Source organism: Equus quagga, chromosome 1, assembly GCF_021613505.1.
Source record: "Equus quagga isolate Etosha38 chromosome 1, UCLA_HA_Equagga_1.0, whole genome shotgun sequence".
NCBI classification, from domain to species: domain Eukaryota; kingdom Metazoa; phylum Chordata; class Mammalia; order Perissodactyla; family Equidae; genus Equus; species Equus quagga.
Window position 1 is genome coordinate 15581241 of NC_060267.1, and position 16796 is coordinate 15598036.

Genomic DNA, 16796 nt, shown 5'->3' on the forward strand with positions numbered 1-16796 from the left:
GCACTTGTGTGTACATATGGAGGAGACAAAGGGGAGTAAGACACTTTCCTCTTGTCCTCAAGGAGATCATAGTATGGTAGGGACAGAGAGAAAGTCTACAATAACTATAAAATATATCCAGGTCCAGCTCAACAGGGCAGAAAGAGGAAGTGGAGTTATTGCAACAGACTCTGCCTTAGCATCAAGATGGGGGAAGGAAAAGATAGCTTTCCGAACTTAACCACAAATTCTACTCCCTGCAGCCTGGGTGGGGGAACATGTGTTTTTTCCTGCTCTGAGGGACCTAGACCACTACCCACCCCTCCTCCTCAGCCTGCCCCCACAGAAGCCCATCCAGGCTGCATTCCTCCAGCACCAGCTGATGCTATCTCTCCACACAGGTTGAGACTTGCAGGTCTGGGAGTCTTGCATCTTCCTGTCTGGGAAGGAGTCTGGGACCCAAGGAAAGGTCTTCAATCCCTTTCCAGAACAGGTGGGTCCCCCGTGCCCATCTCAAGTACATTCCAGGACACACCCTTGAGCCTACCCTCCCTCCATCCCCACCCTTCTTAAAGCTGGCTCTGCTTCCCTGAGAAGCCCAGGTTTTGGTGGGAGGAGGAAAGGCAGACACAATCAGAGGTGAGGCAGGGAGGGGCCCACAGAACTGGCGTTCCCACTGGTACTGTTTCCTCCCCTGATGGCTCCATCACCCTCACTCAAGCTGGGTGGGGAAGAGTCAGGTACAGACAAGCTGTCCCAGTCCCTCAGCCATTCACTGCTCTCTCCCCTTGGCAGCCCTTCACTTAGGTTTCATGCAAGGATACAGGACCTGGTGGGCCCAGGTGATGCTGGGCAAATGGTGCATTCATAGCCACAGAGGCAGAAGGCAGGTAGCACTCATGTGCTGAGCCGAAAGCTTGTTCCTGTAGGAAGGCGCTGTTTTGCCCCAAGGGGTGGTTATAGAAGTAACCCAAGCCCCTGAATCTTTGCTCAGTGGCTTGGGCATTTACCCGACATGCTCTAGAGACTGTCTCACCTTGGATATGGAGCAAAGGTTTTGCTTGGCAACTGGGGAGGGTACCTGTCCCCAGGGAAACAAGATATGAGGAACTAGGAGCCTCAGGCATTTCCCATCCATTTCTGCTGAGAGGCAATTAAACAGCTCTCAGTTTATGCTGGAGACAGTCTTAGAGAGGTTAGAAATATAAACCTTCTGCTGGCTAATGCCACCTCCATCCTCAAAACCTCCAGTTGCCCACTCACCAGAAACTACTGAGGTGGGTAGAGGTGAGGATGAGTAAATCCAATCAATGATCGATTAAAAGTGTTTATTTGTAAATGGAAAGGGGAGAAGGAGTCACACAGAGGCAACTTTTGGCATCTTCTTTCCAGGCCATCACCCCCATGTGCTCCCCAACCCAAAGCACTGGCAGGAAGGGGCCCCAGGACAGGCTGAGGGGCCAGACAGTCACAAAGTCAGTCACAGAGATATCTGCACAACCCTGGAGAGGTGGGATTTAAGAGTCCGTCCCAGCCCCCTTGTCCCGGAACAGGGTTAGAGCTCAGGGGCATAGGGCTCCCCAGTGGGTGAGGGCACCCGCAGCTCAGCATCGTGCCTTACCACAGTGAAGAGCCCCACCACCGCCAGTAGAGCCATCACCATGACAGCAGAGCATATGCTGAACATGTTCCGAGTGCCCGTTTTGCGATCACTGTCGTGGAGGACTAGGAGCCCCAGGCAGGCCAGTAAGTGCAGGGGCACGCGAAACCAGTTGAGTACACCAGCTTGCTCTGTCTCAGGGATCACTTTTCTCCGCAGGAAGCTCATGCTGGGAAAGTATAGCCCACAGGCCAATTCGATAAGCAGGAAAGCTATGAAGGACTCCACTGGACTCTCCTGGCCTGGGCTGGTGGAGAAAGTCAACATGAAGAGGGAGAAGACGACGATGAGGACAGCAAGGGAGAGTAGGTGCATGGGCTGAAGGTGGTACCTCTTGGAGGTGGCAATGCGGTACAGGGAAGAGCCGAGCAGGCTGGCTGCCATGAAGCTGGAGAAGATGATGCCCAGCGGGGCCCCATATGGGTCCAGTACAGGTGTCCAGAGGAAGACAAAGATGAAAATGACACTCTCAAACAGGGCCTGTATGGTGCCCAGCAGCAGCACACGGCGGTCTGAGAGGAGGCAGCGCAGGCCCCCAGCACAGGTCCTTGAGAAGGCACGCTGCCGATCATAGTTCTCTCCCCAGTTGTGAAGGGCCAAGGCGCCAGCCAGACCCAAGAGAGGGATGGCAGCCACAAAGGGTGCTACAGGCCCCAGCCCCACCCAGCAGGCCACAGCCTCAGCTGCCACACCTGCCACTACAGCCAGCACATGGTTCCAGAAGGCAGCTCGGGCAAAGGTAGCTGGGATCCACTCAGCAGGGAAGTCATGCCGTTCCATGTGCTCGTGGATGTACCAGGCCTCGAAGGCTGAGAAGAGCAGAGCTGTGGACAGCCCACCGAGTGCTCGGCCCACCAGCAGCATAAAGTAGTCCCGAGAGAGTTTGGTTAAGCAGCAAAGAGAGTAAGTGAGAGAGAAGAGGACACAAGACTTCTTGCGACCCAGCCAATCCACAAGGGAGGAGGCCACCAGCCCAAAAAGGACTGTGGAGGCAAGGCCACAGACATAGAGGATGGCAATTTGACCCTCCAGGAAGTGGTAATGCTGATAGAGTTTATAGAGGTAGGGGGCCTGGAGCCAGTCAGCTGCCAGGGCCAGGAAGTACACTTGATAGAAGTCCAGTTGAAACCGAAGGAAGGAGGGATTGCTGCAGGCCCTTCCAGGAGGTTTAGCCCGGCATCTTGACAGTTCCAGCCCCAAGCAGGAGGCTAGGAGGACCACAAAGACAAGGTAGGCAGTCACCAGCATGGCCGGTCCCCGGACGACCTGGGGAGAGAAGGGGGGTTCAGAGTCACCTCCATTGCCCGGGTAGCACTGTCAAGGGCTGAGTGCCTAAGCAGAAGGCAGCTCCACCCAACCACCCTGCTAACTGCAGTTCCCCACCCCTCAACTCCTCTCCCCAAGACTGGAGGGACCAGTTGGGTGGGTGGGAGGAGTGGCCCGCCAGAGCGATCGTCTAGGACACTGTGGGGCAGGGAGGGGTAAGAAGAGAGCGGAGAAGACTGAGCATTCGCCCCACCCTTGCCTGGCAAAGCAAGAGAGTGTCCCTTCAATAATCCCAGCCCCGCAAGCTAAGAGGCTGCTGCCCTCTTCCACAACAGCTTCTGCACACTTCCTTCTACTGCCTCCCATCGTCTCTGGAGAGCCTGTTTTTGCCTAATGTCTCGTCATCTGTCCCGGGCATCCCTCCCGCCCGCGCGAGCCTCTCGAGTTGCTTCAGGGTCACGCGCGGGCATCTCAGATTCCCCCTCCTCCAAGTCACGCCCCCCCCCCCCCCCCCGGCGCCCCCTAGCCCGCGCCCAGCGCCCCAGCGCCGTCACACTCGCCCGCGCCGCGCCTAGACGTCATCTCACCTGCTGCCCCGGTCTGCGGGGACGCTCCGGACACGTCCGGCTCCGGGCCGCCCGGCCGCCCTGGCCGCTCTACCTCCGGCTCCGGCTCCGGCTTGGGTTCCAGCGGCGCACCCGCCCCTTGCAGCCTGCTTCCGGGAGCCTGACAGGCCTCTGGCGGCCGCCATGATGGCCCCGTCACGTGACGGGGGCGCGGCGCTCAAGCCCCGCCCCTGCTCCGCCTTCTTGCCCCCGCCCGCGCGCGGAACTCCGGGCGCCAGCCCGGGGGCGTCCAGAGGCGGTGCCGGTGGCTGTTCCCGGTCGGGCTCCGACCGCTGCCGCCCCGTGATGCCCGTTGGTTCCTCTCGCGGATACCTGCGGGGCCACCCCGAAATAAAGACGCATTTTCTGTCTCCCTCTCTCCGTGCCGTGGGTGAGAGAGCGCACCTGTGCCCGGGAAGATGCCCGCCGTCCCCCAGAGCCCGGGGCTGGAGCTTCCCACGGAACGCCGCTGCCCCGAGCCGGCAGGGGCTCCTCGATTTCCCTCCTCTCCCACTGTATTGACCTCCAGAGGCCAGCAGTCAGTATGGGCCAGACACCTGAGGGAGGCAGTGTGGTGTAAAGGACTTGGACGCAGGTTTGCTGACAGACTGCCGCTCCGACCCCATCCCTATCACTTACCAGCTGTGTGGCCTCGGGCAAGCCACATAGCTTCTCAGTGTCCCAGTCTGTTTGTCTGCAATCACAGAAGAGCAGTACTCAAATAAAAAGGCTAAGGTTCAGCGGGAATGGAGAGTTAAGATCTTTAGCCCTGGAGTTAAATGCCCACCTTCTGCCATGTAGGAGCTGTGTTACCCTAGAAAGGTTATTTAACCTCTCTCTCGCCTTAGTATCATCTTCTTGAAACCGTCCAATGGCCTCCCATCTCACTAAGCATAAAAGCTGAAATATGTATTATATTTTTCTTTGTTGAGGAAGATTGGCCCTGAGCTAACATCTGTTGCCAATTTTCCTCTTTTTGTTTGAGGAAGATTGTTGCTGAGCTAACATCTGTGCCAATCTTCCTCTATTTTTTGTATGTGGGACACTGCCACAGCATAGGTTGATGAGTGGTGTGAAGGTCCGTGCCCAGGATCTGAGCCCTTGAACCTAACCACTATGCCACCGGGTTGGCCTCCCAGAAGTCTTATAATGGCCTACAAAGCCCTCTGTCCTCTGCTACATCTCTGATCTACCCTCCTATAGTTCTTTCTCCTACACTTTCTACTCCATCTACACTGGCTACCGTCAAGGCCTTGGCACGCTGTGCCCTGCAAGGTTCTGTTTCTTCTCCCAGATATCCACATGGTTCCCTCCCTCAGCCCCACCAGTTCTCTGTTCAAATGTCGCCTTATCAGAGAGGCCTTCCTGGGTCATCCTGTTTAAAATAGCAACACCGCCACCTTCGCTACGGTAATCTACCTGCTTTCCTTCCAACTCTCTATTCTCCTTTGCTGCATTTTCTCCGTAGCACTTAACACCATTTGGCACACTATATATTTTACTTATTTACTGTCTCTTCTCCCAACAGATTTTTATCTGTTTTGTTCACTTGTATTCCCAGTACTTAAAGCAGTTATTGGCATTAAGAAAATTCAGTAAACATTTGATGAACAAATTAATGAATAAGTTAATCCATGTAAATTGCTCTAAAAAGTGCTGGCCCACATTAGCTGGTGACACTTATCAAACAGTTATTATGTACCTAAGCTCTGTTGTAAGAAGTCCTGGGCCACCTGCTTTGGATGAATTATTTAACTGTCACAACAACCCAGAAGATAAGTACTATTACTATCCTTCAGAGTTTGAAAAGTTAGGTAGCATGCCCAGAGCCACATGGTAAGAGGTAGAGTCAGAAGTGGGACCCAGATCTTTCCAATTTCATGCTCATACGGTATCTGAGAAGATAAAAGAGTTCCCCCACCTGCACAGGTGATGTGTAAATGTCAGTTTCTTTTATACTAAAGCTTGGAGGGTAGAGGAAGTGAGAGTCTAGGATTACATCTCGAGAAATACTTTCTTATGATAAAGTAAACAGCTGAGATTTAGAGTTTTTCTTTTTTTTTTTTCCTTTTTCTCCCCAAAGCCCCCTGCTACATAGTTGTGTATTTTTAGTTGTAGGTCCTTCTAGTTGTGGCATGTGGGATGCCGTCTCAACATAGCCTGACAAGCAATGCCATGTCCGCGCCCAGGATTTGAACTGGCGAAACCTTGGGCTGCCGAACCAGAGCGCTCGAACCTAAACACTCAGCCAGGCCACGGGGCGGGCCCCAACAGCTGGGATTTATATCTGACAAGTTCTAGAGTGCCTTTATCCTTACCTGGCGAACTTGTAGAAAGTAGAAAGGGGTAGTGGTTCCCATGCATTCATCTAGAAACACAAAGACTCAAAAATCATGATCTCCCGAGGGTCATTCAGTGAGTGAGCGTATGGGGGGACCCAAATGCCCTCCATTTCAGTCCTGGACCGAAGCCCCTTGAACTCATGATGCTCAGTCTCTCAATTCTTGGTGGTCTTTTCTTTGGGGGTGGACGTCATCCTGAATGAAGGCAGGAAGTGGGACAGGACAGCCTTACATTCCAGCCTTCTGTTTTCCAAGACAGAGGCCAGTTTTCTCCCATTATTGAGTTGCATTTTGCTCAGAAGCACCTGATAGAGAAAGACTTACAGCGAGATTACATTATTCTGGATTATCTTTATTTGTTGTAGGACCTATTCAAAATATCTTAACTCTTTAAGGTTCCCCTGGCCCCTCAGAGCTGTAAAGCACAGCTGGGAAAGGTCCTAATGATGGGAAATGTGCTGGCAGAGGCATGGAGGGGATAAAGGGCAGCCTATGTGCACAATCCATCTCTAGGACTCGCTTCTGGTAAAGGGCAGGGAGGGCTGTGTGTGGGAATCACAGGGGAAGTCCTGGCCTTCAGGGCAGGTGGGGAGGATGCTTTGGGAAATACTAGGAACCACACTTTCCAGAGGAGCATCGTTTAAAACTTTTATTATGAAGATGTCCAAACCTACACAAAAATAGAGAGCATAGTTCCATGAACCTATATATCCTTAATTCAACAATATTGACTTTTTCACTATGTTCTTTCTATTCCTTTCTTTCTGTCCTTTTTTATTTGCTGAAATGTTGAAAATTAAATATGTCACTTCATTCCATATTTCAGTTTGCATCTCTAGGAAATAAGGACTTTTTCTCACATAACCCCAGAGCCATTTTTACATCTAACAAAATCAACACTGATTCCTTGGCATCATAAATACTCAGTCCATAATTAAATGTCCCCAACTGTCTGCAAATGTCTTTTTGCAATTGGGTTGTCCAAATCAGGAACCATCAAGGTCCACATGTTCCACGTGGTAATTGTCTTTTCATGTCCCCTCTCACTTTCCCTCCCCCAGCTGTTAACTAGTTGAAGAAATTGGGTCAGATTTCCATAGAATGTCCCACATTCTGGATGTGTCTTCTTACTTCCTCATTGTATCATTTAATTTGTCCCTCCATCCCCAGTATTAAATGGAGGTCAGCTCTAGAGGTTCGATCAGCGTCATGTTCAGTTTTTTGGTTTGTTTCTTTGTTTGGCACATCCTTCCTAGGTAGTGGTGGGTGCCTCAGGTTGCATCACATCAGGAGGTACATGTGTGTGCTTGTGCCCCTTTCAGTGAAGCTAAGATTCCTCAGTAGGGTCAGTGTTGACAGCTGAGTTCCTCCATTGTAAAGTTCTCCATCAAGCACCACTGATGGTTCTTGCTTTGGCCAGTTATTTCATTAGGGGTTGCAAAGTGGTGATTTTTCTTATTCCATATTCCTTCCACATTAGCTGGAATTCTTCTGTAAATAAGATGTCTTCTCCACCACTTAGAGCTATTCGGCTACCCTGAAATACAATTTACACAGGACAGGAAGCATAAATACTTAATTCTTTGTCTTTTTAATTGCCAATTTTCAGAATAAGAAGTTGGGAGAAGCATCATTTTTGAAAAGGTTTGGGCTTAGGGCTGAGGAGGAATGAATGGATTGGATAGTGGGTAGGAAAAGAAGGGACTATTCTGGTAGCTGTGTCCAGCCCTTGCTCACTTCAGGGCTCGAGGTGTGTGTGGGACAGACAGACACTGGAGGGCTCGACGTCTTGGCCCTTGGGCAGCAATGAGATGGGCATCACACAGGCCTGGTGTGCAGACAGCTGCAGGGCCCAGGGAGAGAGAGAGAGCTAGAGATGGGGAGGCAGAAAGAGAGCTAGGAAGTGAGGAAACAGGCGACACAGAAGACAGGAAAAGAGACAAAGACAAAAGGGAAACAGAAATGAAAGAGATCACAAATGAAATGGACCCAGCAGCAGAAGAGCACAGAAACCTGGGGAGATATGAGCTGGATCAAAAGACCATGGAAGAAAAGAGACACGCAGACATGGATTGAGAAGCGAGGGGAGAAAGAAAAGACATATATGTTGAGCAGATTTTAGATTAGAAGGGGAAAAAAGAGGGAGGAAGAAACAGAGGGATGGAAAGTGGGGAAAACAGATGTAGAGACACAAATTAGGTGAAGGCAGAATGTCTCAGTGATAGAAAGGACACAGAAATGGAGAGAGTGACAGAGAAAGACAAAAGGAAGTATAAACAGAGAGAGAGAGAGGAAAGAACAAAGGGTCCCAGAGAAGGAGGTGGAGAAAGAGAAGATTGAAAGAGACGAGTGTCAGAGAACTTGAGAAATGTGGGGGAGGGCTTAGGGGCTCCCAGCTTCAGATCCAGTCCCAGGCAGATACTTGGGTCTCTCACTTCCAGTTTCCCCTTGGTGGCTTCTGCAAACTCCCAGCCCCAGCCCCAGGGACAACTAGCGATGTGTGGATAGGACCTTTGGGAGCCTGAGTGAAGGGTTCCCAGCTTCCCTCCCCTACATGCCAGATGAGCATGGATGTCACAGATGGGATTATTGCTGGAAGATTGAGGTCATGAGGCTGGGTGAGCGCTCAGAGATTTGAAAGACAAGACACCTGCGCAGAGACCACGGGGTTCCTAGAAGCAAAGGACCATGAAGGATGTCATGATATCCACCAGGAGGGAGGAGCCAGGAACTTTCCGCTCAGCCTCCTCTTCTGGTCCAAGAGCCATAGGCCTTCTTTGCTTGGCTCAAGATAAGAGGTAAGGGGTCCAGAGACTCTTGGGTCTGTCAGGGATATGGGTGGAGGTCCAAGATGCCAGATGTGGCCCCTGGACAGGGGACCCCCTACTACCTCTAGAAGAAGAATCCTTCTTATCCATGCAAACTGCAGAAGAGATGAGCCAAGAAGAGTCTCCAGTGGAGGCTGACTAGAGTGGGAAAATGGCCAACTTGCTCACCTTCAGGGGCCAAGGAGGAGGCCCTGAGAAGAACACTTTCCAATCCAGAAGTTGCAGAAGAGGAGGTTCTGGAACCAGCAGGAGCACGCCCAGAAACTGACTTCAAACAGATGCTCTGCTGTCACCCCAGAACTGAGGGGGAGGCCGGGGACTCTGAGCAGTGTGCTGCCCCTACCTGCCTGGGCGAGGGGTCTAGCTGATTCCTCTCTTCACTCTGCCCAGAGCTTCTGCCTCCCTCCTGAAGAAGCAGCTCCAGCAGTGCTCCGGGGGACTGACAATCTCTCAGGTGGGCAACAGCCCACCTAGACTATGAGACAGTGCCTCTGAGAGGGGCGTTGTCCCCTGGAGCAGCAGTTACAGCGGCCAATGGAGCCTGGAGGCCCCCAGGCAGCCCCCCGGCCACAGCCACAGCTGTCACTGCAGCCCAAGCAGGAGGTCGGACAGGAAGCTCGGCCCTTGGAGCAAGGGTAATTGGGACAAGGGGAGAGGTGGCAGCAGGTCACCTGTGGACCAGGGCATGGGATGCAGGAGCTGTGGGGACAAGTCGAGGGAGGACAGGCAGGGCAAGGAGGGCAGGGAGGGCAGGAGCAGGTACAGGGTGGGCCAGGGAGGCTGGGACAGGAGGGGCACGTAGCTGCATAAGAGGGATAGGCAGTGCCAGAACAGGTGGGAGGGGGACAGCCAGGGCAGGGGCAGGCACGGACAGAGGGCTGACAGGACAGACAAGGAGAGGCAGTTGGTGGGCCGTGCCCAGAGGGGATAGGGGGCTGTTGGTGGGTGGCCTTCTTGTTCCGAGGCCCCAAGCGTAGGCCCAGAGAGAAGTCCATTCAGCTGCAGGAGCGGCCAGGCTGGGGGGTTGGGTGGAGGGGAGGGCAGGGGTGGAGGAGGAGGGGCGGACTGTGGGGGGCAGGATTAAAGCTAAGACACTTCTGAGCCTTGCTGAGCCTGCAGGGAGCTCAGACCTCCCCATCCAGCCCCCCCTTTCAGGCCTGCCCAGCAATGCTCTTCTGCAGCCCTCCCCTACACTGGAAACCCTCCAAGTGCATCAGACCAGGACCCGTTCTTCAAATATGATGTGCACTTTCATGCCTCCAGGCCTTTGTCCACACTGTTCCTTCTGCTCAGAGTACCCTTTCTCTTTCCTCCACCTGGCAAGGTCTTATCATCTCTGAAGTCTTCCCCTTTAATCAAAAAGTGTTTCCTGAGCTCCAGGCACCTGACACCTGCCTGGGTAAGGACCTCTGCCCATCACTCTCCAGCCCTGATGGCCAGAGGGGAGTTAAGAAGGAAGCAGCAGCAGCAGGAGCGCTCTGAGACTGAGCCAGGGATGTTGGTGGGAGCTGGCAGCAGAGGGAGGATGTCTAGTTCTGGGACTTTCCAGATAGGGCAAGACCCAGGTGTGGGTGTAGGGCTGCCCGGCTGTCTCTGGGAGACTGACAACCAGCCTGGACAATTATTATTTGAGGGCCTATCGTGCAACAGGCACTGGCCATAGTAGTGAACAAGACAGTTAAGTATCCTCTCTCATGGACCTCTGATAAATGTGAGGGGTGGGGTGGGGGCCAAAACCAAACAGATACAGTGTAGACGAACAGATATATTAGCTTAGGTCACAACATGAAAATGTCTATGAACATAACAGGGTGATGCGATAGAAGTGACTCGAGAGGTGGGCCCATCAGGAAGGACAGCTAGACAGGCCCCAAACAGTCAGGTACAACAGCCCTTAAGGGTTTTGTGGGGAGATAGAGTCTGTCAAGCCTTGGCAGACCAGAGGAGAGCTGCCTGAGGCTGAGCGGAACCAAGGTGGCTGGGCTATGGAGAAAATGACGCTTGGAAGGGAATAGGAGTGCTGGAGGTTGTGATCTGAAATTCAGTGGCAAGGGACACTGCCACCGAGAAGTGACATTTTAGCAAAGACCTGAAGGAAGTAAGGCAGTGAGCCATGGAGATATCTAGTGGAAGAACATTCTAGAGAGGCGGGACAGCAAGTGCAAAGAGCAAAGAGGAGAGTCATAACGGCAGAGGTAGAGAGCAAGGCAGAGCCCTGCGAGCCACGGCAGGGACTTGGGTCTTATTCCAAGGAACAGGGAAAACCACTGAGGATTTTAGGCAAGAAAATGAATGGGTCTTCTTGGTCCTACACCTGCTCCTGGTTGGGATGTTCTGCTTCTGGTGTAATTGGTACAACCGTTTTGGAAAGCAGTTGGTCTTATTTGATAAAATTGAGATTGCTTGTACATACACTTCAATTCTTAGTTTTATAGCCTAGAAAAACTCTTGCATGTATGTTCTGGGAAAATGAACAAGAATGTTCTTAACAGTACTGTTTACAATAGCCCAAACTGAAAAACACTCAAACATCCACCAACAGTAGAATAAAAAAACAAATTCTGGTATATTTATGCAGCTGAATACTATGCAACAATAATAAAAGACAGTTATGTGCAACCACTTGGATATATCTCATGAACAAAGAAGTTGAACAAAATAAGTAAGACACGAAAAGAGTAATCAGTCTCATTCAATTCACATAAACCTCAAAAACAAGAAAACTAAGCAATATTGTTTAGGGATGCATACAGAGGTGGTAAAACTAAAGAAAAACAAGGAAATAATTATCACAAAAGTCAGATGGTGGCTACTTCTTAGGGGAGGGAGAGGATTATGGGAGGGACACATGGGAGCTTCTGGAGTGCAGGAAATACTCTTTCTTAGGCTGGAAGACAGTTAAATAGGTATTCACTTTATTCCAGTTTATCTGTACATTGTTCATAATATATGTACGTATTCTTTACAGAAAGAGAAAATAGAAGTACCATCTCTTTCTCTGCTCCATGCCACCTTGTTCAGATCATTATGCTGAAGTTAGATACTTCCCAGTCCATACATCTGTCTTTCCCACCAGACCTGGAGGACAGCCACTTTCCCTGTATTTCTGACATCTATCAGTGCTGGTGTGTGGCAGATGCTTCATAAATGTTGCTGAATTGAATTGAATTGAATTTCCCAAGTCTCTCATCCCCCAGGGACATGGGCAGCTGCAGAAGCCTGCCGTGGTGGAGAGAGCTCAGGAGCAAGACCTGAGTTCCCATCTTAGCTCTGCCACTTTCTAGCTGTGTGACATTGGGCAAGTCACTTAACCTTTCTGGTTATCAGCTCTCTCTTCTGTGAAATGGGAATGATAATTGCTATGTCTCTGGACTGCTGTGTGGATTAGCGAGTAATGTACAAGCCTGGCACGATAGTAGGTGCTCAAGAAAGGACAGCTTCCCTCCCTCCTCCCCACAACCCCACATCTTCTCATCAAAGGACTGTGCTAGAAGGGGTAGCCAGACATCAAAGACGGGCCCAGAGAGTGGACCCACATCCTTGGGGCCCCTTGGGGCTAAGGCAGAGATGTAGTCTGGTGAAGAGCTGGCAGACAGGGAGATCCAATTAAAGCTGAACAGATCCCGGCAGTTGGTGGGAGTTGGCAAGGGAGGTAGGACACCAGGGTTCTGGGAGTTTCCATCCAAGGGAAGTCCCAGGTGTGGGTGCGGGGGTGCCAGGCTGGCCCCACCCAACACCTTGGCCCCAGGGGATATGGGCACAGAGAGGAAAGTGGGTCAGAGCAGGTCTGGAACTTAACCCCATTGGTCCCAGGACCTCCTTGCCAGCTCTGGAGGAGGCACAGCCACAGAGAAGCCTGCTCCCTCCTCCAAAAGGCCCTCTATTGCTTTTCTTCGGAAAGGAAGAAGTTTAGAGTCTTGGAACCTTGGTGCCTGGGCCAGAGGAACGGGAAGCCCCCCAGTGAACAGAGGAGAGATAACCCCCTAACCCCTGGATGGAGGTTCTGTACAAACGCAGAGCTCCCCACCCACGTGGTGCCTGGCAGACACCTGGAGCACTCACCTCACACGCTCTGCAGCTTTGGAGGCAGACAGGCTCCTCCTTCCAGGGAGTAGGACAGGTCAGGGCTGGATCAGAGATGGGGAGGGCAGGCGGCAGAACAGCTCAGAGGAGAAGCCTTTTCTGTCTGGTGAGACTCCAGCTCGGCAAACGCAGGCATCCCTCACCCTGAGGGATCTGCCAACAACGTGGGGCCTTGTTTTCCGTATACGACCTCAGGCCTAGGCCTATCTGTGCCTCTACTTCTCTTTCTGGAGGAGGAGATGAAGGGATGGGTAGAATCATTGCAGGGCAGGGTCAGCAGGTGTCCCAGTGTCCTGCTTTGGCCATTAGGAGGTGCTTACCATCCCTTCCTTGCAACATATCGAAATCCAGGTGGGGAGCAGGAATGGAGGGTCCCTCTTCTTTCTGGGGGAGCAGGGTGGCTGGGAGCCCAGACCCTGGTTCCAGGCCCCCCTTTCTCTCCACTCTCCTCAATTTTTCCCAGAAGCCTTTCCTGATCTGCTTAACTGGAGGACAATCCTACTGTCCATTCTGATGGTACCTTATGCATCTCCATGCTGGTTATCACTTGCAATTTTGTGGATAGTTGGGTTAATGTCTGACTCCTGCACTGGACTATGAGCCTGCAAGGGCAGGGACCATACCTGGGTACTCCCAGGGCCTAGCACAGTGCTTGGCACACAGTAGATGCTTAATAAAGATTTGTTGAATTAATAAATGGTGCATGTTCAGGGAAGAAATTCCTAGAGTTCTTAAGGCTAGCCCTAAAATCCTGGGCTTCAAATTCAAGACTTCATTCTATGTGGGGATCTGAGCAGCACTGGGGCTGGTAAGGACCTTCCACACACAAGCTCATTCAGCAGGAGAGCCGACAGACTGGGCAAGCAGCAGAATAGGCCTGGTACAAGGGGTGGAACTGAGCGAGGACATGGGGAAGGGCTGGCACCAGCCTTGGCACAGAGCAGGCCTAGGGGGAGGAGGTGAGAGAGGAGGGGAGGAAGGGAAAGAAGACACGTGTTGTACAAAACATGTTTGCATCATGCTCTCCCGGGTGCCCTGGTCTCCAAGCCCCGACGGCACTTCCATGCCTTAATGATGTCCTTGGGGGTTGTAACATAGCTCCCCTCACCTCGCACAGACATCTGCCAGCCCCCTCTGAGTGTGGCACAGGACATCCCCCAGCATCAGACTGGGCATGCGAAAGTTACCTATCAGCATCCTGATGCTGGTGGGGAGGGGGCAAGCGTGACAATTAAGGGTGAGGCAATACAGCAAAGGCAAGGCAGGTAGGACAGACGTCTGGATCCGTTTCCTCCCTTGCAGTCTCTCCTTTCTGGTCTTTGTGATGAGGGAAGCAAAGGAAGCCTGGTTCTAGGGCCCCCAAGATATCATTTCTCCAAGTTGCCAGGGTGACCAAGTGGAGCAGCCACAAACAGAGCAAAGCCTAGAAATAGGGATGACCCAAGAAAAAGAAATGAGAAGAGCTCTCTCCACAAGTTTCCAGAATGGGAGGCCCTCTTCCCAAGCCTCCCCCTGGAACCCCTGGACAGAAGATTGGCTCCACTGCAAGACAGAGAAGAGTTGGGACCCCTCACAATGCGCCCCTCTCCCCTGCTCCCCAATCGGCCTGGGCTTTTTGGCTTGACTTGTGAACAGACCCCAGTCATTGGGTCCTGGGAGGGGCGGGGGCAGAGGCGAGGCAATCCTGAGGGGAAGGGCCAGCATAGGGCGAGTCTTCCTGAGCATTGCCCCCTGGCTCCTGTCGTTGGCTGGGGACCGAGGAGGCCGCCAGAAGGGCGGAGCCACAGTTGCCAAGACTAATGGATGGACAAACACCCACCAGAGACAAAGACAGAGGTAGACAGACAGACAAAGCAAGACAAAGAGGAGGGCAGACATAGATGGAATTCTAGACCCGCTCTCTCTTTTCAGGCTACTAACAGTGTTCTGTCCCCGTTTTAGCTACCTTGTCCCCAGCTGCACAGTCTTACAACTCTAGCACTTGGCCTGGGGACCAGCCCCTGAGCCCCTCTAAGGAGAAGGGGAAGAGTTGAGAAAGGAGATACCCAGCAGGGAGAACGTCACAGGGGTGGTGCTTGGTCCTGGATCAGGATGCCCCGCCAGGGACCAGGGAGGGAGTGGTGCCCTTGCCCAGTTCATGAGGACAGGAGACTCATTCACTGTAAACCAAGTACAGATGTGCTGGGAGGGGGAGGGGGAATTGGGGCCACATTTGCAAACCGCAGCTGGGCCCACCCTCCTTCTACCAGCTACCACCACCAGGGCAGGAAGGGGTAACTTTGCAGCCTCCTGGCAGCAACCCTGCCACACAGGATGGGCGCCATCCCACCCCAGCCTGGATGCCTGGGTCCAACTCCCTGACACCCACTCCTCCCACACTGCTGAGAGCTGCTCCCAGGGAAACCAAGAAACGTCAACAGCAGCCAGGCCACTTGGGGACGGGGCCCTGGAGTACCTATTCCCAGCTCTTCCCACCCCTGGAGTGAAAGGAAGGGCCTTGTCTGCAGCCCCATTGACATCTCCTGTTCCTGAGAGGGCCACAGCACACCCCTTCTTTCTGCCTCCCCTTCACCTGACCCTGCCTACAGAAAGTGACCTTTTGCTAAAAGAGTAAATCTTAAAAGTTCTCATGACAAGAAAAAAAATTTGTAACTATGTGAGGTGATGGATGTTAATTAACTTATTGTGGTAATCCTTTTGCAATATACACATATATCAAACCATTATGTTGTACACCTTAAACTAACACAATGTTATATGTCAATTATATCTGAAGAAAACTGGAAAAAAATCCCAAACTTTAAAACAAAAATTTTTTGGAAATGGCAAAACAAAAAAAGCAGCCTTTCCCAAGAAGGAGGACACCTGGCCCCCAGAGTGGCAGCAAGGACAGTGCAGACTAATTCCAGTATGGAAAATGTGACGTGACCAGGAGTCCACATCCCCAGTGCTGGCCACCCTGGGATCGTTGCTGGGGAAGTCCTTTGGGTGCCTCTCTCCAGCCTAGCCCAGGCCACTGCTGCTCCCACTTTCTCACTCCCACCCCTAATCGCCATCGGAGTGTTTGGGGTCCATGCACAGAGCTTGGACTTCAGACCCCTTCTCTTCTCTCCCTCTGTCCTCAGTAGAATGGAGACTGAAACCCCCGGATTTCCACCCTCGGGCTGAGAGTCTGTGGTGGTCATGTTGAAGTCAGAGAATGTCCCCATGAGACACTGACACTGACTCTGGGCACATGCACACGCGCACACACAGAGTCAAACATTGGTGGCGCATCTCCGAGGCAGGCAGGCAGGCAGGCACTGGTTAAGGCAGACACACACCCTCTGCTTGGGCTTTCTCTCTCACACCCAGCCCCAGGCTCCTCCCACTCCCAGCTACAGTTCCTCCTGCCCTCCTCCCCAGCCTCTTCCCCTCCAGATCCAAGCCTAAAGGTGGGGACAACATTGGCAGCCAGGGACTCAGGCGCCCTAACTCCTGGAGCTTACTCAAAGCAGGGTGAGAGGGAGGAGGTGTTGGAGCCAGGCGTCAGCACCCCCAAACCCCCACAGGTTAAACGCGTTTGCTCCTGGGACCAAAGGACCATCTAGGGTAGGCAAGGGGAAGGAGAGACTACTTTGACCTGCAGGTGAAGGCTACGCAAAGGGCAAAGACAGTGGCATCTGCTCTGTCATACCCCTGCCCCATCTCTCCACCCCTGGGAGGACAGGGATACAGCTCCCATTGCCTACCCTGGGGAGGGACCAGCGACTGGCGTCACAGAACCACAGCCTGGCCAGAGAATTCAACCAGTCCCCCCAAATGGCAGGAAGGGAAAAGTGCCAGAGAGAAAGGGTGGCATCATGGGCTCAGGACACTGACCTCTTCTGCCAGCCTTGCCCGGCCTCCCGGGGATGGAGCCACGGAAGCCCAGCAAATGGGAGGGGCAGAGACCCAGGCGTCCTGGGCCGCCCCGCCCAGTCCCCCTCCCCCCTGCCCCCCAGCCCTAGGGCACCAAGGAGGGAGCCAGGCAGGGGCAGGCGGCAGGGGAGGG

General features: G+C 52.8%; 2 protein-coding genes and 1 long non-coding RNA gene across 4 annotated transcripts; all 3 read right to left on the reverse strand.

Moving 5' to 3' along the window:
* Positions 1-1292: 1292 nt before the first annotated feature.
* On the reverse strand, positions 1293-3655 carry MFSD5 (major facilitator superfamily domain containing 5). 2 transcript variants are annotated; one of them, XM_046644986.1, is made up of 2 exons: positions 3493-3655; positions 1293-2905 (listed from the first exon to the last, which is right to left on the reverse strand). In XM_046644986.1, exon 2 carries the CDS (start codon positions 2885-2887, stop codon positions 1535-1537), a length of 1353 nt encoding a protein of 450 aa, XP_046500942.1. In that variant the 5' UTR covers positions 2888-2905; positions 3493-3655; the 3' UTR covers positions 1293-1534. The 2 variants fall into 2 exon arrangements, with proteins under 2 accessions (XP_046500942.1, XP_046500948.1); XM_046644992.1 differs by lacking the exon at positions 3493-3655 and adding an exon at positions 3165-3309.
* A 2847-nt stretch (positions 3656-6502) lies between these two features.
* LOC124235339 (uncharacterized) lies at positions 6503-16757 on the reverse strand. The gene is made up of 3 exons (XR_006887448.1): positions 16625-16757; positions 12743-12990; positions 6503-7389 (listed from the first exon to the last, which is right to left on the reverse strand). It is a non-coding gene; the product is annotated as an uncharacterized LOC124235339 (long non-coding RNA).
* LOC124235334 (sperm mitochondrial-associated cysteine-rich protein) lies at positions 9063-9675 on the reverse strand. Its single transcript, XM_046653072.1, has one exon. It carries the CDS (start codon positions 9673-9675, stop codon positions 9151-9153), a length of 525 nt encoding a protein of 174 aa, XP_046509028.1. The 3' UTR covers positions 9063-9150.
* Positions 16758-16796: the final 39 nt, after the last annotated feature.